Source organism: Delphinus delphis, chromosome 1 (genome assembly GCF_949987515.2).
Source record: "Delphinus delphis chromosome 1, mDelDel1.2, whole genome shotgun sequence".
NCBI classification, from domain to species: domain Eukaryota; kingdom Metazoa; phylum Chordata; class Mammalia; order Artiodactyla; family Delphinidae; genus Delphinus; species Delphinus delphis.
Genome location: NC_082683.1, coordinates 19,139,003 through 19,159,383, shown reverse-complemented (window position 1 = coordinate 19,159,383; position 20,381 = coordinate 19,139,003). Strand labels below are relative to the sequence as shown.

The 20,381-nt window shown below is 35.8% G+C and overlaps 1 protein-coding gene across 2 annotated transcripts in view; it reads right to left on the bottom strand.

Moving 5' to 3' along the window:
• Positions 1-4,286: 4,286 nt before the first annotated feature.
• CLIC4 (chloride intracellular channel 4) overlaps positions 4,287-20,381 on the bottom strand; it is an 84,636-nt gene continuing 68,541 nt past the window's right edge. For both annotated transcript variants that reach the window (XM_060016498.1, XM_060016507.2), the window contains 2 exons: positions 8,506-8,687; positions 4,287-7,807 (listed from right to left, as the gene is read on the bottom strand). In XM_060016498.1, the coding sequence (XP_059872481.1) occupies positions 7,643-7,807; positions 8,506-8,687 (347 nt within the window). In that variant the 3' untranslated portion in view covers positions 4,287-7,642. The remainder of the gene's footprint in view (positions 7,808-8,505; positions 8,688-20,381) is intronic.

Here is a 20,381-nt window from a genome sequence, read left to right as displayed (position 1 = left end):
TATGTATTCCACATTATATATTTTTTAACAGTATATATCTTCAAGACATTACCGCTGCTTAAGTAGTCAATACTCTTTCATATTTGCCCATATATTTACCCTTTCCATTGCTCTTCATTCTTCCTTCTGGTTCTATACTACCATCTGGGGTCATTTTCCTTCGGGCTGAAGTACTTCCTTAAGTATTTTTGTAGCACAGGTCTGCTGGTGCTTAATTCTTTCAGCTTTTGTCCGTCTGAAAATGGCTTTATTTTTCCTTCCCTTTTGAGAATATTTTCACTAAGTTGGCAGATCTTTTTCAGTGCTTTAAAGATTCTGGCTTCCAAAGTTTCTGCTGAAAAGTCAGCCATCGCTCCTTCAAAGGTTACATGATATTTCTCTCTGGCCGTCTTTAGAATTTTCTGTCTTTGGTTTCCAGCCGTTTGACTATGATATTCTTAGGTGTGTTGTGTTTTGTTTTGTTCTGTTATTCCATAATGAGTTTGCTGAGTTTTATGAATCTGTGGGTTGATGTTTGTCAACGGTTTTGGAAAATTCTCAGCCATTATTTCATCAAATATTGCTTCTGCTCCATTCTCTTTTATGTCTGGGACCTCAATTACATGTTTCTTATGCTCTTTTGTTTGTTTTGTTTGTGCATTCTTTTTACTCTCTGCTTGGATTTTTTCTATTGGCCTATCTTCAAGCACTAATCCTGTCTTCTGCTGTGTGCACTCTGCTGTTAGACCCACATGATGAATTCTTAATTTCAGATTTGAGCTTTTATTTCTTTTTTTTCTCAAACAGCTTTACTGAGGTATAATTTACAAACTGTAGAATTCACCCATTTTAGATGAACAAAATTAAATGATTTTTAGTAAATTTATAAAGTTGAGCGGCCATTAGCACAATTTTTTTTTTCCTCTTTCCTCTTTAAGAAAATATTTTGGAAAACATTTAAATTGAACTTTAATTCAAATACAAGGGAAATCGACATCACTAACTTTGCTAATCAACCTGTGTATACACTGATTATCCAAAAGTTTTAAGCAGGCAGAATTGCCCCCGTTGTAATTTTTTTTAAATTGAGATATAATTTATATATCATAAAGTTTACCCTTTTAAAGTATACAATTCAGTGGGTTTTAGTATATTCACAAAGTTGTGCAATCATCACTATTGGCTAATTCCAGAACATTTTCATCACTCCAAAAAGAAACCTGTACTCACTAGCAGTCACTCCCCATTCTCTCCTCCTCCAGCTCTTGGCAACCACTAATCTACTGTCTGTCGCTATAGATTTGTCTATGCTGGGCATTTCATATAAGTGGAACCATAAAATATGTAGCCTTTTGTGTCTGGCTTTACTAAGCATAATGTTTTCAAGGTTCATGTTGTAGCTTGTATCAGTACTTTTTTAATGGTCATGATATGGGTATGTTTATCCAGTCACTGGTTGATGGACATTTAGGTAGGTTATTTCCATTTGGGGCTACTGTGAAGAATGATGCCATGAACATCTATGTACAATGATGTAGTTTTCAACTCTCCTGGTTATAAACCTAGGAGTGGAATTGCTGGATCATAGGGTAGCTCTATCCTTAACTTTTTGAGGAACTGCCGCACTGTTTTCCAAAGTGGCTGCACAATTTTACATTCCCGCTAGCAATGTATGAGAGTTCTAATTTCTCCACATCACTGCACTTATAATTATCTGTCTTCTTAATTATAGCCATCCTAGAGGGTGTTTTTGATTTACACTTCCCCAACGACTAATAATGTTAAGCTTCTATGTATTTATTGGTCACCTGTATATCTTATTTGGAGACATGTATATTTAAATCCTTCCTCATTTTTTAATTGGGTTGTCTTTCTATTACTGAGTTGTAAGAATTCTTTATATGTTCTGGATACTAGACCCTTATCTACAATCCATGTTTAAAACAGACCACTCACGTCCATTTGTGGTCAATTCCCTCTCCCACCCCTAGTGACTGGCAACCACTAAGCTGCAGCTGCTTTCGGTGTGTTTCAGGTAAGCCCTCCCTCTAATGAAATTCTGTCTCCCAAGTATTGTGTCATCGTGGGAGATTTCACTCTGCCTCTTGGAGGCCCTGGGCTTAGCTTCTAGCATGGCATGTAGAGCTCTGGAATTCAGCAAATGTCCTGTGAGAAAACCAGTCACATATTTAAGATGTCTCCGGTTTCCAGTATGCCCTATCACCAAGGGCCTTATGATTTTCTTTTACCCAGTAAAGCCCTCTCCATGGGCCAAACCCAATCCTCACTTCAGGGCCCAGAATCAGGAAATGCCCCCAAAGGAAAAAATGGCCAGACCATCAGTTCACCTCAGAAAGGCTTTCTCCTCTGAAATCCAATTCATTTAGTCCTTATTGCTTCCAGTTTTCTGATGTTTAAGCATAGTATTATAGTGTTTTAAACCAGTTTTTTTCTGGTAGTTGCAGCAGGAGTGCTGTGTTTGTGTGACTTACTATATCCTACCCAGCAATTACTATAAGCTATTTTAAGACTTTATATCTTGTCAAGTAAGTTTCCTTTCTTTCCCTCCCCCCTCCAGATATATGTTGGCTATTTGGGGGCCACACTTCTTCCATATGAATGTTTTAAATCCATTTATCTGTGTTCCCAAAAAGTCCTCTTGGGATTTTGTTGGGAAAATATATTGCATTTATAAATTACTTAAGACAGAATTGAAATTCTTATACTTTTACATTCTCCATCCATGAACATGGTACACCTGTCCACCAAGCAGGTTTCTATTAGGTCCTTTGATAATATTTTGTACTTTTCTCCATAAAGGAATTGCACATTCTTTATTAGACTTGATCCTAAATATATTAGATTATCTTTTAAAACACTTCTAATTTTTTAGAATAGGTAATATTTATGGTACAAATTTCTAAAAGCTCAAAAAAGTATACACTGACAATTTCCCATCCATTTTTCTCAGTCACCCAGTTTTCTTCCAGAAGAAACCAACGTTACTAGTTTATTTATTTTTTAAAAAAATAAATTTATTGATTTATTTATTGGCTGTGTTTGGTCTTCCTTGCTGCGCACGGGCTTTCTCTAGTTGCAGCGAGCAGGGGCTACTCTTCGTTGTGGTGCATGGCCTTCTCATTGCGGTGGCTTCTCTTGTTGCAGAGCACGGGGTCTAGCCATGCAGGCTTCAGTAGTTGTGGCCCACGGGCTCCAGAGCACAGGCTCAGTAGCCGTGGCGCACGGGCCCAGTTGCTACATGTGGGATCTCCCCGGACCAGGGCTTGAACCCGTGTCCCCTGCATTGGCAGGCAGGTTCCTAACTACTGTGCCACCAGGGAAGCCCTAGTTTATTTTTAATGTAGTTAATATTAGTATATAGAAATTACATTGATTTTTGTTCCTAAATCTTTTATCTAGTAAGCATCTGAATTTTATTATTTTTTTTTTTTTGGCTGCACTGGGTCTTCGTTGCTGCGTGCGGGCTTTCTCTAGCTGCGGCAAGCAAGGGCTACTCTTCGTTGCGGTGTGCGGGCTTCTCATTGCAGTGGCTTCTCTTGTTGCAGAGCATGGGCTCTAGGCACACGGGCCTCAGTAGTTGCAGCACACAGGCCCTAGAGCACACGGGCTTCAGTAGTTGTGGCACGCGGGCTCAGTAGTTGTGGCTTGTGGGCTCTAGAGCACAGGCTCAGTAGTCGTGGCGCACGGGCTTAGCTGCTCTGCGGCATGTGGGATCTTCCCGGATCAGGGATCGAACCCATGTCCCCTGCATTGGCAGGCGGATTCTTAACCACTGTGCCACTAGGGAAGCCCCTGAATTTTATTATTTCTAATAGTAGGTTATTTTGAATTTTTTATATATGCATCATCTGCAAAGAAGTCATTTGGTCTATTCTTTTCCATTCCTTATTCTTTTTACTGATTTTACTGCATTGGTGTAGGATGCCTCTAATAAAGCAGCTATGGAAAATAGCTGAATAATAGCTGTGACGGAAGGCAATCCTGTTTTATTTCTGACTTTAATGAGAGGGCTTCTGTTTCATATTTATGTATGAAATTTGCTGTAGGTTCTTGGCAGATGTCTTTATTGGGTTAAAAAAAGTTAATCTCTGGTCCTATTTCGCTAAGAATGGGTAGCATGAAAGTTTTTATAAATTATTTTATGCACCTATTGAGATGAACATATGGTTTTCCTCCTTTAATCTACTAAATGTGCTGAATCGCCACTCATGAAAAAAAAGTAGTCTCAAATAAAACACTTTTACCCCAAATTGTTATTTATTTTCATGAGGGGGTAAAAAAGAACCTTTTATGATAGTGAAAATATACTTTATTTTTTAATACAATAGCTGCCAGCAATATACTGGTTCCAGAGACAAAAAAGAAAATACAAGCATTCTATAAGCTTTCATTTTCCTTTTCAACTAATTTAAAGAAAATACTCCAATTCTGTTCAACATTATGATTTGGGGGATTTGAAATTTTTTTCCATGATAAAAATATAATTTTGACAGCCCCAGCCTTAGTAATTTGTAAAGGATGGAATAAAAAAACCCATATATTATAACAATAATGAATGCTTCCCTCTCTTTGAATCAAATACTGATTATAACCAGTGTAAGAAATTGGTTAATCGATAAACTTGATGAAATGTGTATCAAAATGTTCATGAAAAAATACATTTCTATTTCTTCTCATTTTTACCATGTAGATATTTTCTAAATGGATATTTTAAATGCACAGAAACAAAAGCTATCTACATGCAACTCTGGAGAGATTCAAAACAACAGAAGTAAATATGCCTAAATTCTAAAGTCAATCAACTGAGTGTAAGAATAAATGTCAGAAACCTCTTCATTGTATACAGATTGCTCAAGGGTTTAAAGATAGTTGTATTAAAAAATAATAATAAAGGTAGTTGTATAAACCAAAGTTACCAAGAAATAAAATCTTACATGAATTTTATCACTAAAGCCAACAATCCTAGTAAAAGAAAATAACAGAACTGTATAGAAAATCTGCATCTACATTTTTTAAAAAAGGAAGTTACATCAACTGAAACAGTAGACAGCTTTCCAAATGTTGAACACAAAAATTTCTCAGAATCCCTTGGAAATTAGTAAGATCTTCCATTCAGAGTCTAATCTTGTTTAAATGGAACAAAAGGGGTTTAAATGAAGGGGAAAATGATTCAGTAGTTGTAGAAATAATAACATAATTTCTACTGTGTCAACCCATATACCACATGAACTGCCATGAAAACTTTTGTGTCCCAAATCTCCCAAGACATGAAGCTATGATCTTTCCACAAATGTAAGATGGGGTAAAAAGCATATTCTAGGATCATCTTTCTTAGTAGCTTTCGTTCATTTGCCAATCTCAACCTCATCTAATTTCCCTGATAAAGTAATAAGATTTGTCTTTCAACAGAAAAATAATTCTGCCTTCATCAAAATTATAACAGATAGACCTTGCCTTCCTTGGACATCCAGAGAGACAGCCAAGTACAATCAGGGGATAGATTTTTAAAAAGGAGAAGAAGAAGAGAATAAATATCCAAAGTGGAAAACACTTCACAACTGAGTTTCAGAATGTGCTTTTTCATCCTTTTTGAGGACTGTAGCTCTTTCCTCATTAGCCTTCTACTCTGTACCACTTAGTCCACTGTTCACTTGAAATAGACACCCCCACTTCTCTTGAATCTTTTCCAGGCTTTAAGCTATGAGGCAAGATTCAATATCACCTGATGCCAAGTTACCACTATCGTAAAAGTAAGTGAAAAGTGAAGACGGCTGTCTGTGTATTGGTGCAGAGGTGACATATTCACCCACGGAAGCTACTGCTATAGAATTTCTCAATATATAACCTGATAATGCTTCTTCCTGGAACAAGATAAATCATCATCCAACATTTTATTACAAAAAGGTGGATACCCAAACTTTTGATCAGCAATAAGGAGTTCTAAGAAAGGTAAAGCAAAGAAATCTCCCTGAGCCAAATGGACACAATATGGAGTTTTTCTTATCTTTCTATACCAAGCTAGTCACTGATAGGTTTAAAAAATGCAGAATGCTTATTAAAAAATCAAGCTGCTTCCATAAAGCCAGTGCTTACTAAACGTTAGCATATCATAGGGAAGAAAACACTGCCATTTTAAAGCAATATACTTAAAATTTCCAAAAGCAGCCTATGAGAAATAGCATTTCTTAAACAGGTTAGGTATAAAAATTACCAAAACATTACTATAGTCACAATCACAGTCTTTGGAGTAGTACATAGAAAGTCTTTTTTTTTTTAATGAATAAATACATAGCAAACTTTTGTTTTATTTTCACCAAGTTCATCCTCCCTTGTTACAACACAATTCCTGGTTTAGGACTTCAATTTAAGAAACAAACAAACATGAAGACTGCTATTCCTCAATGTGGCTGTAGGAAAATTTAACTGAAGGAAGTGCAATGATTGAGATTAGGCAAAACTGCAGTCAATGTGTAGTCACCATCACAACTATAGTTTAGTCCAAAAGAAGTGAACCATCCTCTACCCAAAGTCTAACAGTAAATGGGGGTGGAGTGGTAATCTATGTGTTTTATCTTGTTTTTAATATAGGATGGATAATGCATTCTTTAGATTATCCACATTAAATGTGCTTTAGAAACAAAATCTACCTGATATTTTGACAAACCCACACTACATTCCTTAGGTTAGTTTTTACATTACTAACCATTGTACTGCTACAGCTAAATCAACTAAATATCAGTGTACGTAGTGTTGCTCAAACAATCTACAAACAGCAAGGCCGATGCCTACCTAAAAAAAGGAGCATTTTTAAAATAAAGGAAGAAAGTAATAATGTTCCAAATGAATGGCACTGGGCAAAATACATATAACCAGTAACATATTTAGACAGAGAGCATCATGTGCCCATTGGTTTCTCTTATATGCATAAAAGGCTTGAAGAAGATCTTGCAAATATTGTTCCTCCCTCTAGACTTTTAGCTTCTACGTAGTGTCAGATATTATAATTGATATGAAGGATAAATGCGTTTAGGCAAAAGTAAAAATCCACATACAAAGTAACATAGCAATATCTGTAGTGACTTTCTGGAGAAGGCTCTCTTCTCTGGTGGTAACATCCTTTAGTACATATCCAGGATAGACTAAATTGAAACTGAGTTTTGATACAGTAGCAATCCTTTCATATACTCTTACTAAATATTATAAAATTCCAAAAATACATAAATATTCCTTGTACCGTGCATTATGCACCAGTTTGGGCCTGATGAGGTTGTGATTACTATTTTAACAGTTAAACAGTGCACCTCAAAAGTTCTGCCATCTATACACAGTGAATGGAGACAGTGGTGAGGGCTCTAGAGAGATGGCAAACTGCCTTTAAAGTGAAAAGTTTTTATGGAGTGTCCCCAAATTAGGAGGATACGGGGTAGGGGAGGTAGGCAGGGTAAAAGAATTTTCAAATAATACTGCTTAGGAGTATATATTTAAAGATAGCTACTATACCTTGTCTATCCTTTATCCTAATCTGGAATAACTGCATGTTTGTGCAAAATAAAGTTTCTATTTTATAGGAAGAGGAGCAGTCTGTTAGGAAAAGCATGTTCTTAGGGGAAGATGTGAAGACATCTCTCTCGTAAGTGTTATTTTATTTGGTAAGTCTTTTGGCTACATCACTATATGCTATTTCAACCTCCTTATCACTGGGGCAGGTATTGGTGAACTCATCCCTACTATATGCGTTAGTTAAGTATCTCCAGATGCCGGTCATTCCTTTTGGAATATCAAAGTTGCGATATTTTTTGGCCACCACCTGAAATACAAAGAAATCAAAAATTAACATTTATATGCCATGTCTTATAAACCAGACATATATCTGATTTCAGGGCAAATTAATTCTGTGAATCTCTGAAAACTGCTTCTACCTGAAGTCTGTCACCTTCATTCTAACTAGACTTTTAAATAAGGGCTGCAGGCTACACCAGAGATTGAGAAGTGTGATGGTCATCGCAAATGCCTGCCTTGGCCATCCAGAGAAACAGTCAAGTATAATCACTGGATAAATACTTGAAACACACATACACTAGATCTCTGTTTTTCTTGATTTTGATCTTTACTGCACAACCATCCTATACAGCATAGTGTTTCACACAATAAATGCTCAATAAATATTTTCTGCCTTGAAAAGAAAAAGCCAGGTGATCAGAGAACAAAGTTTGATGCTATAAGTCAGTGTAGCCACCACTTCAAAGTTACCTGTTACATCTTTGAATTTTTATGCAGTCGCAGAAAAAAAAAATCCTATTTCTCATATGCCTTGATTTTAAGACATAATTTTCCATTTAATCAACCCTAGGGTGTTTCAACTATTGCCTGAACAACATTAAGTTACACTATTTGGGGGGTGCTAAATAGTGCGTGTCAGAAGATCAGCCAAGTTTTACACAGAGGAAGTGCTGCCTTAGTAAACAGATACTAGGTGTAATAGTGCCCCACATCCTGCAGGCCTACCTTGACAATGTGCAGTTTGGGCAGCAGGTTGCAATCAGCTAGTGTCATTTCATTGCCATCCAGAAATTTACGTGTGGAAAACTTAATGTCCTCCATACTATTCTCATCAATTTCATCAGGGAGGGGAGAATTCAGATATTCATCCAGTTTCTGCAGTGTTTTCAAGAGACCCCTCTCCAATGCTGAAAGAAAAATGGAAATACTCTAAGAAGAAAAACCACCCAAGCCCCAAGTAGAAGCATTACTCCTTCAGTCAATAACTATTTGTCAAATGTTTCTCTGACACAGGAGGACGAAACAGACAAGGTTCCTGCTCTCATGGAGCTTATTTACTTGGGGGAGAAAGATAAGACAAACAAATTTATAGATAAAATTATAGATAAATATTTTAAAAAGCATGATAATTTCAGATAGTGGTATCTATAAAAATTTGTTAATAACTAAATGCCCCATATACAAACACATCATGGCCCAATACAGTTGATATTTAAACTGGGGGAAAAAATGGGTGAGAAAAGGCAAACCTATTATTTCAAATCTAGGAAAGAAAATCTTGCCAAGACAGATTCTTGCCCTCAATTTTAAGTCCTGCTCCCGTAAAAATATTTGGATTTATATCCATGAACTGTGTTAAGAAACTCCAATCTAAGCACTCCACTCCAAGCAGAGAAGCCTGAAGTTTTTGCACTGCCTTAATATTCGTAAGAAGCCAAAAATAGCACTATAATAACATGAAAAATAGGGGTCAGATTAGAAAGTTCAATTTACAATCTGAATTGGAGGCCTCATTAGCAAAATAGATCAAGATACTATATGTTATAATTCAGAGAGAAGCAGGATGCAGCCACCCTGTATATCTAGAAAGTCAAGGTTAGTGACCCTTAGCAAAGAGGGGATGCGAACATCATTAGAAAGGAATATGAAACTAACGTTAAAAAGACAGATCCTCCCTTATCCCTTTTTGTCTTTTATCCTCTCAACCCACCTTCACCTCCCACTCCCAGAATAGATGAGTTCACACTGATGAGTACAGTACTTGGCCATAAAAGAAAGTTAAAATCATGAGGTGACACTCCATATTAGTTATAACTTTGAATAAAGTTGGATCCATCACAGAAAAAGGCAAAGTTTTACATGCTGTATATTAGATATTTCACCAGCAACATAAATGTCCTAACCTTATACCTCTTCTTCCAAACTGCTCCCACTGACTCATCCCTTGATCCCTTCAAAGTAGTCCAGACAACAGATGGTAGTCTTAGCTAGGTAGGGGCTGTAGGCATTACAAGGATTTTATAAAGTACAGAGGAGATAAAAACCTACCGAGCTTGGAAACCAAACTGAATATGGAAAAAGGAGGATAGAAGTATTCAACAAAATACAAATGGAGGCCCTACTGCATGTCAAGTTTTGTACCAAGCATCGTTAAATTCACTACTGAATAAAACATAAAAGGTTCCTACTCTCAGTTTATATTTTGGGGAATGAAAGTAGTATAGAGAAGCTCATCAACAAAAGATTCCCAGGGTGAACGCTGGTACCATTGCTGAGACATGTACCTTCCTAGAGGAGAAGCAGATTCAGGAAATGTGGAGATGAGTTCAGTATATGCTGACTTTGAGATGTCTGTAAGACACCTGAGCAGCGATGTCCACAGACAGTTGAGTTCTAGTCTGGAACAGACTAGGCTGGGGCAATATATTTGTACGTCCTGAAAGCACAAATGAACGCTGAAGCCATGGAAATGAAGGAGAAGCAGAGGGCCTAGGACAGAACCCTAAGGAACATCACTGACGGTGTTGTGTGAGGCAGATAATACATTTTTGTCATTATTTGGCATTTCATTATATGATTATAGAATAAATACGTATCCATTCTACTGTTAATGGCATTTGTGTTGTTTACAGTTGGGGCTTCTTGTGCAAATCTCTTGGTGTGCATCTATTCATATTCCTATCAAAAATGGAGTTGTGCATGAGATATCTCATACCTGTTAGAATGGTCATAATCAAAAAGACAAGAAATAACAAGTGTTGGTGAGGATGTGGAGAAAAGGGAACCCTTAGGCACTGTTGATGGGAGTGTAAATTGGTACAGCCACTGTGGAGAACAGTATGGAGGTTCCTCAAAAAATTAAAAACAGCACTACCATGTAATCCAGCAATATCAATTCTGGATATTTATCCAATATGGAAACAACCTAAGTGCCCACTGACGAATGGATAAAGAAAATGTGGTGTATACACACACACACATCACATGCATACAATGGAATATTATTAAGCTACAAAAAAGAATGAAATCTTACCATTTGCAACAACACAGATGAAACTTGAGGGCATTATGCTAAGTCAAGTCAGTCAAACAGAGAAAGACAAATACCATATGATCTCACTCATATGTAGACTCGTAAAAGACAAACAAACAAGCTCATAGATATAGAGAACAGATTTGTGGTTGCCACAGGCAGGGGGTGGGCAAAATGGATGGAGTGACAATGATGTAATGTATAGCATGGCGACTACAGTTAATAATACTGTACTGCATATCTGAAAGTTGCTAAGAGTTGTAAATCTTAAAAGTTCTCATCACAAGAAAAAAAATTTGTATCTACATGTGGTGATTGATGTTAACTAGATTTATTGTGGTCATCATTTCACACAGTATACAAATATCAAACCATGTAGTACATCTGAAACTAATAAATGTCAATGATACCTCAGTAAAATTTTTTTTCAATTTTTTTAAAAGGAGATGTAGGTTATAGGGTATGTGTGTGTTCAGGTTTAGTAGAAACTGTGATCAGTTTTCCAAGTTCAGCACAGCAAGCAGCAGTGTATGGATGTTCCAGTTACTTCACATCTTCAACAACATTTGGTATTGTTGGTCTCTTTAATTTTAACCATTCTTGGGTATGACAAATTCGGTTTAACATATTTTCATATTTATTGACTCTCTGGATATCCTCTTTTTGTAAAGTGCTGTTTGCTCATTTTTCCTTTGGACTGTCTGTTGTACTGACTTGCAGTCTTTTTATATATGCAGATGCAAATCCTTTGTGGTTATATGTATTATGCATACCTTCCCCCTTTTCACTTGCTTAATGGTGACTTTTGATGAACGTTAAGTTACTAAACCTAATGTAGTCCAATTTATTTTTTTTCTTTTATGATCAGTACTTTGTGTTCAGCTTAAGAAACCTTACCTACTCCCAAATTATGAAGCTATTCCCCATTATCTTCTAGGAGATATATTATTTACCATTCATATTTATATCTACAATCCACTTAGAACTGATTGTGTATGGTGTGAGATAGGGATATTTTCTTGACTCTATATTCTGTTCCACTGTTCTATTTGCCTACCCTTCTGTTAATATCACACTGTTTTAACTATTGTACCTTTATAACAAGTCTTGATATCAGGTAGTGGAAGTTTTCAAACACATCTTTCTTCAAGATCATCTTGGCTATTCTTGGCTCCTTACATTTCCCTAATAAACTGTACAATTAGCATGCTAATTTACACACACACACGCACATGCTGTTGGACTTTGGAATAATCTATAGATTCAACACAACCCCAACTTGAAAACTGGCATCTTTATAATTTTGAGTCTCCCAATCTATGAATATCATTTATTTCTTCTAAATTTTTCTTTTTATTTTATGAAATTGAAAGAAATTTCAATTTCTTTTGTTTTCTATGTAGAGGCCTTGCCCATTTTTGTTAAATTTATTCCTAAATATTTGACATTTTTTATTGTATAAATATTTTTATCACATTTCCTATTGTTTCTTGCTAACATGCACAAATACAACTGATTTTTATAATAGCTTCATATGCAACCACCCTGCTAATTCACTTTTTTTATTCTTATGGTTCATCAGTAGATTATTTTAGATTTTCTACATGTACAATTATATTAAGAATAATGACAAATTTATCCCTTCTTTTATAAGTCTCATAGCTTTCATTACTTTTTCTTGTCTATTATACTGGCCAAGACCTCCAGTACAATGCTAAATAGAAGTGCTGACAGTAAGCATCCTTCTTCAGTTCTCAATTTCAAGAGATCTTTCACTACTCCCCTATTATGATGCTTGCTGTAACTTTTCTGTAGATTCTGTCAGATTAAGGAAATTTCTTGCTGTATCTTTTTCGCAAATTTTTAAAAAATAAACATCTTAATCATAAGCATTAAATTTTATCAAGCACTTTTTCCGCATCAATTGAAATGACCACATAATTTTTCTTTTATTCTATTATTGTGATAATTCGAATAGATTTTTGAATGTCCAAACAATCTTCCATTCTTGAATTAAACTCAACGTGGTTATGTGCATTATCTTTTCTCATATTGCTGGATTTGGCATATTTTGTTTTAGACTTTTACATCTATGTTTCAGAGAGACTGGCCTGAAAGTTACTTTCTTTTGATGTTTTTGTGTGGTTTGACCTCAAAAAGCAAGTTGGAAAGTATTTCCTCTTTTCTGTTTCCTGGAAGAGTATATGCAAGATTGATGTTACATCTTTCCCAAATGCTTAGAAGAGTGAAGCCATCTTTGTGAAATGGTTTTTAATTATAGATAAAAGCTGATTCACATCTTGAATCCGTTCTTGCAACAATTTTCTTACACTGTACTTTCTGTATATTTATGCAATAGTGTTTTCAAATTTATAAGCATAGGGCTTCCCTGGTGGCGCAGTGGTTGAGAGTCCGCCTGCCGATGCAGGGGACGCGGGTTCGTGCCCCGGTCCAGGAAGATCCCACATGCCGCGGAGCAGCTAGGCCCGTGAGCCATGGCCGCTGAGCCTGCGCGTCCGGAGCCTGTGCTCCGCAACGGGAGAGGCCACAACAGTGAGAGGCCCACGTACCGCAAAAAAAAAAAAAAAAAAAAGAATCCACCTGCCAATGCAGGGGACATGGGTTCGATCCCTGGTCCGGGAAGATCCCACATGCCGCGGAGCAACTAAGTCTGTGCGCCACAACTACTGAGCCTGGGCTCTAGAGCCCGCAAGCCACAGCTACTGTGCCCACGTGCCTAAAGCCCGTGCTCTGCAACAAGAGAAGCCACCTCAATGAGAAGTCCACACACTGCAATGAAGAGTGACCCCCGCTCACCGCAACTAAAGAAAGCCCAGGAGCAGCAACAAAGACCCAACGCAGCCAAATATAAAAATACATTAAATTAATTTTTTAAAAAAATTTATAAACATTGTCATAATATCCTCCAAAAGTCATTTAAATGCAAGATCTGTAGTAATCCCCTTTTATTCCTAATATTGGTTATTGCTGCCTTCTCTCACTTTTCTTAATTTTTCTTGTCAAGGATTTATCAATTTTCTTATTAGACTTTTCGAAGAACTAACTTTTAGCTTTCCAAATCCTGTCACATTTGTTTTCTTTTCATAAAATTCTACTTTTAGTATCTCATTCCTTCTACCTTCTTGATTTGCTGATCTAACTAAACCCCTGAGGTGGATACTTTAAGGTTACCAATTTTTAGCTCTTCTTTTTGCCATTCATTCATTCATTCATTTGGCTGCACCAGGTCTTTGTTGCAGCACGCAGGATCTTTAGTTGCAGCACACGGAATCTTTTTAGCTGCGGCATGCAGGATCTAGTTCCCTGACCAGGAGTCGAACCCAGGCCCCCTGCATTGGGAGCACGGAGTCTTAACCACTGGACCACCAGGGAAGTCCCTTCTTTTTTCTAATATATGCATTTAGAGCTATAAATTTTCCTCTAAACACAGCTTTAGTGGTAGCATATAAATTTAGACATGCTATATTTTCATCATGTTATTCTTCAACCTATGGGTTATTGCGAAATGCACTGCTTAATTTTCAAACATGTAGAAATTTTCCAGCTGTACTTTTGTTACTGATATCTAGCTTTTCTTTGTGGTCAGGGAAAATATTCTATATGATTTCAATTTCCATTTTTTGGAAAATTTTTCAGATTTGCTTTATGGCTCAGCTTTACAGTCAATTTTGTGTTCCATGTGCATTTGAAAAACAAGGGTATATTCTGCAGTTGTGGGGCACAATGAGATTAAATTTATATATCGATGAGATTAATTTTTTCATTGTATTATTCAATTCTTCTGTATTCTCACTGAGTTTTTCTTTTTGGCAGATTCTAAGTTACTAAGGAAGTAAGTTAAAATCTCCCACCGAGATTGTGGATTAGTTTATTTCTCTTTTAGCTCTGTCAATCTGGTTTATATATTTTGAGGGTAGTTATTTGGTTACACAAATTTAGAATTATTTTATTTTCCTGGTAGGTTAATCTTTTTAAATCAGTCTGAAACATGTTTCATTATCTCTTGCAATGATTCTTTCCTCAAAGTCTACTTTGTGCAATGTCAGCATAGTTTTGCCAACTTTCTTTTGGTTAGTATTTACACCATTTTACATTCAACTTTCCTGGGTCGGTCAGCCTATCTGTCTGTCTATTTATCTATTGGTGTGTATTTCAAATGTAGGAGGGAGGGAGGGAGGGAGGGAGAAAGAATTCCTTCTTGTACATAAGCAACACATTTTTAATGCAGTTAGGAAACTCTGTTTTCTACTTGGAGTATTTGAATCATTTACATTTAACGTAATGACTACAAACTTTGGTTTAGAACTGCCATCATACGTTTGTTTTCTATTTGCCCTCCTGTTCTGTGTTCTCTTCTTCTTTCTTGCCTTCTTTTGGATTAAGGGTTTTTTTAAATTATTATTCATTTCCCCCTCTACTTGTGTATCATACTTTTTTTAATATAATTTTTGAATTTTATTTATTTTTTTATACAGCAAGTTCTTATTAGTCATCATTTTATACACATCAGTGTATACATGTCAATTCCAATCGCCCAGTTCATCACACCACTAACCCCACACCCCCGCAGCTTTCACCCCTTGGTGTCCATACATTTGTTCTCTACATCTGTGTCTCAATTTCTGCTCTGCAAACCGGTTCATCTGTACCATTTTTCTAGGTTCCACATATATGCCTTAATATACGATATCTGTTTTCTCTTTCTGACTTATTCACTGTATGACAGTCTCTAGATCCAACCACATCTCAACAAATGACCCAATTTCGTTCCTTTTTATGGCTAAGTAATATTCCGTTTTATATATGTACCACATCTTCTGTATCCATTCATCTGTCGATGGGCATTTAGGTTGCTTCCATGACCTGGCTATTGTAAATAGTGCTGCAATGAACATTGGGGTGCATGTGTCTTTTTGAATTATGGTTTTCTCTGGGTATATGCCCAGTAGTGGGATTGCTGGATCATAGTATCACACATTCTTTTGCTAGACTTTGTTTCCTTGACTTACTAAAGCTTAATTATAACTTTTACCACTTCCAGGATAATGCAAGGACCTTAGAACACTCTAACTGTATTTAATTTCCCTTCTGTCTCACATGCTACTATTGTTTTGTGTATTAATTTGACTTTTTTTTTTTTGGACTGCATTGGGTCTTCATTGCTGTGCACAGACTTTCTCTAGTTGCGGTGAGCGGGGGCTACTCTTCGTTGTGGTGCGCAGGCTTCTCATTGTGGTGGTTTCTCTTGCTGCGGAGCACGGGCTCTAGGCACGCGGGCTTCAGCAGTTGCAGCACACGGGCCCTACACGGGCTCAGTACTTGCGGCTTGTGGGCTCTAGAGTGCAGGCTCAGTAGTTGTGGCACATGGACTTAGTTGCTCTGTGGCATGTGATATCTTCCCAGACCAGGGATTGAACCCATGTCCCCTGCACTGGCAGGTAGATTCTTAACCACTGTGCCACCAGGGAAGTCCCTGGACATATATTTTAAATCCCAGAAGACACTACTGTTCTATACAGACAGTATTCATTTATATTTTATATTTATACTACTCTTTGCTTTCCCTTCCTTCCTGCACCTCTGGGTGTTCATCTGAAATCATTTTCCTTCTGCCTGAAAAACTACTTTTAGTATTTTGTTTAGTGTGAGTCTGCTGAGATGAATGTTCAGTTTTTGTTTATTTGAAAATGTCTATTTTGCTTTTACCATTTAAAATTCATAAATAAAAAACTAATATATTAATCATTACATTCTTATAGTAATTTTCAGTTGAAAAACTTGGTGAACATATGTTAAGAGAACTGATTCTCAGAGCAGCCATGGGACATAGGATGGGTAGATATTATCCTATCTTATAGATACTGAAATAAAGAAGAGACTTTGCCTTTTCTCAAAATCAAAGAAAGGAGATCTGACATGTTGGAATTCGACTTGTTACGACTACCTGAAATTATAAATTGAACTGTGAATTTTAGAGGCTCACAGAAGAGGCAGTAAGAGAAAGCTGACTGGTCAACAAGTATACGGATCCAGGGCTGTAAATATAAATGTCACATCTTGAGGCAAAAATAAAATATTTGGATGTGTTTGCTTTCACTTTTGGAGGGTATTTCATGGCTTACAGAATTCTAATTCGTTTTCTTTTAACTCTTTGAAGATCTCATAACACTGTCTTCTGGATTCACTGTTTCTGTTAAGAATCAGTGCTCAGTCTTATTGCTTTTACCTTGAAGAGCTTTCTTTCTCTCTGCCACTCTTAAGATTCTACCTCTGGTATTCAGCAATCTGACTATGATCTATACAGGTATAGTTTTATTTGTCCTGCTTGGGTTTTGTAATGCTTGACTCCATGGCTTGTTATCTCTCATCAGTTTGGAAAATTCTTGGCAATTATCTAGCTATAGCTTCAATTCCATTTTCTCCTCTTATTCTGGGATTCCAGTTATACACATGTCAAACTTTTTTATTGTGCCCCACATGTCTTGCACTCTTTTCTGTGGTTTGTTTTTTTTTGCTGGATTTGTCTTTTTATCTCTCTGTGCTTCCATTAGCTATTTCCTTCTGACCTATCTTCATGTTCACTAATACTTTCTCACCATTGTCTACTCTATTAAATTCATCTATTGAGTTCATAATTTCAGCAGATATTGTATTTTTAAATTCTAGAACTTCCATTTGATTCTTTTTTATAATGTCCAGTCCTTTGCTGTAATTTTCACCTTGTTCTTTTACTTTTGAATATATATAAGTTATTTTAAAGTATCTGATAACTGAATACCTTGTAGTTTTTAAAATGGTTTCATAAAATGTATTAGTTGTATTCAGTCCTTGATACGGGTACTTTCTATTACTATTAGATTTTTAAAGCTGGTAAATTTTTAAACTCAGAGCTGGTTTATATTAAAATGATAGTCTACTAAGTCATGAACTTCTTTCTTCATATTCTTGTTAAAATTAATGCATCGTTCTTGCTCCCCAACCGTACTATATGTTCTTTGAAGGTAAAGTCTGTGTCTTGTGCTTCTTCTTCTGCATATCCCCTTAAATTCATGGCACTTTACCTCAGCATATGGTGGACACTTGGTCAATGTCTGGAGGAGACTGAGAAAGGCCAATAGTTAAGTATAAGAGTTTTGAGTTTCATAAATGTATGAAGTTCAAAAGGCAATTAGGTGAAAATGTAGAATAGACACTTTTCAAGTCAGATGATTGAAGATATTTATACTTGACTTTTATATCTTCGTGGGAAGCTGAGAATAAGGTAGGTACTACATATTGCTATAGAGCACGTAGCCATTTAAAAAATGTAAAAAAGAACTGGTAATATTTTTTACCTAGGTAAATATCAAACAAATTGGAATGTGTTATGCCAAGTGATAGACAACAAGATTAAGATCAAAGAACTACCTGTTTTATTAACAGAAAGTCGCTCTAGCCACAGCCAGGATCAAGCTAGTTTATTTCTTAGAGAAAATAGTTAAGAAACAGGCCAATAGAACCCAGTAAAATAAAGTTGACGAGTTAGGGGAGCTTAACTGCAACTGGGGAAGTGACAGGGAATCAAGCCATTTAAAGATAAAAGATCAAAAATACAAAGACAATAAATATAACCTTTTATTAATTACATACAAGCTGTTAATAATGCATGCAGTCAGCTGAAATGTAAAGTTTATAAATTAACAAGAAAATGCAATGTGAGAAACAGCTACGTTAGTAAGGAGTCCAGGGCATGATGGAAAATTTACACGGTTGCACTTAAAAAGAAAAAAAGGAGACAGCAGAATCTCAGGACTGTAAAAGAACAAACTTTTAAAGATTCAATATGCTTCCCGTCAAAAGCAGTGAATACAAAATAAACACATATTAGATATAAGGACTTGTTCTTTGATCAGATTACAATGAACAGGATCATGACCTATAAGGAAGACAATACTGAATTCAAACACTGAAATAATGTCTCAAATGGCACTTGAGTGGTATAACAAGTGCAAGCAAGTTTATGATCTCTGATCTACTGTAAATTAATCCTTTTCCTGAATTAATTCTCAAAAGTATCCAATAGAGAAATAAAATATTCTAAATTTCCAAGGTTTATAACATACAACGCTTATGATCCTAGCTGTAAGGCATGGACTAAAATTCAGAAGCTAGCAGAACATTACAATTACTGCTCTATAATTTTGGACGTAGCAAAGTACCTGCAATGAAGTTGAACTGCTGTACTCGACCAGAGTGTTAGTGATTTTTCATAGTTAAGAATGTCAGGAAAAAAAAAAAGAATGTCAGAGTAAAGGGTATATTAATGAAAACAAAGAATGCTGAATTAGTTTGATACAATTTTTATGTATCAAACTAAGGAATGGACAACAAAACAAAGAAAAACGAGGTAACAAAGTCTTAAAGACAAACCATCACAAAGGAATGTGAAACTGGTTAAAATAAAGAAAATGTCAAGATTAACCACTAGAAGGCAGTAGCAGTCCATCAAAAAGTAGCTCTTTTTTTTTTTTAAGCTCCTTTTTTTTTTTTTTTTTGGAGTATAATTGCTTTACAATGGTGTGTTCGTTTCTGCTTTATAACAAAGTGAATCAGTTATACATATACATATGTTCCCATATCTCTTCCCTCTTGCTAGCTCCTTGTCTTTTGTAATTAAAAAGTAGCACTATTATTCTCTAATACCCCTACTGTAGTAATGCCGTATCTCTAAGGAGGTATTTCAAAAGTTCTCAAAAAAATTACTAAGTACCCCAGAGGCCATACAATCAGTTTTTAAATTAACTGTGAAAATCAAAATATTAACACATACTCTCTCTCTTACACAGACACACACAAACACACCAGGGTCAGAAGTGTGGGGAAATGAATACTTTCACATTAGTGGGAATAAAAACTATTATAGTCTTTGGAGAACAAAACCTTTTGACCTATTTGAAATCTAGCACAAGGACACTGGCAGCACAGTTTGTCATAATAAAAAACTTGAGGCAATCTAAATGTCTATCAGTAAGGAAATAGTTAACTAAAAATCCATATTATGGAATATTAAGCAGCATTTCTAAAACATGAGGTAGATCTACATTTTGATATTAAAGTATTTCTACCATATAGTACATGATAAAGATAACTGAGGAATGTGTGTGTGTATATATATATATATATATATATATATATATACACACATAAATACACATTTAAGTACAATGTGTGCATAGAAAAAAAGAAGGATACATACTAGCTGCTGGGGAAGAGTTTATATGATATGACTAAGAAGGGGCACTGAAATTTTATTAATTTCTGTATTATTTTAACTTCTTCAAAAAGCATGCATTATTCTACTACTTGTATAATTTGAATGAGTAAAAGTGCAAGGCAAAAAGCATTAAATGTAACAAGACAGTTACTGTTGTAGAAAAACAATATAATTTACAGTGAAGAAAAAAATTATGAGCACTTACATGGACAAAACTATATTTTAAAGCTACTGCTAGTTTTAATAAAAGGGTAATCTTACACAAGCAATTTTTAAATGCCAGGTAACACATCA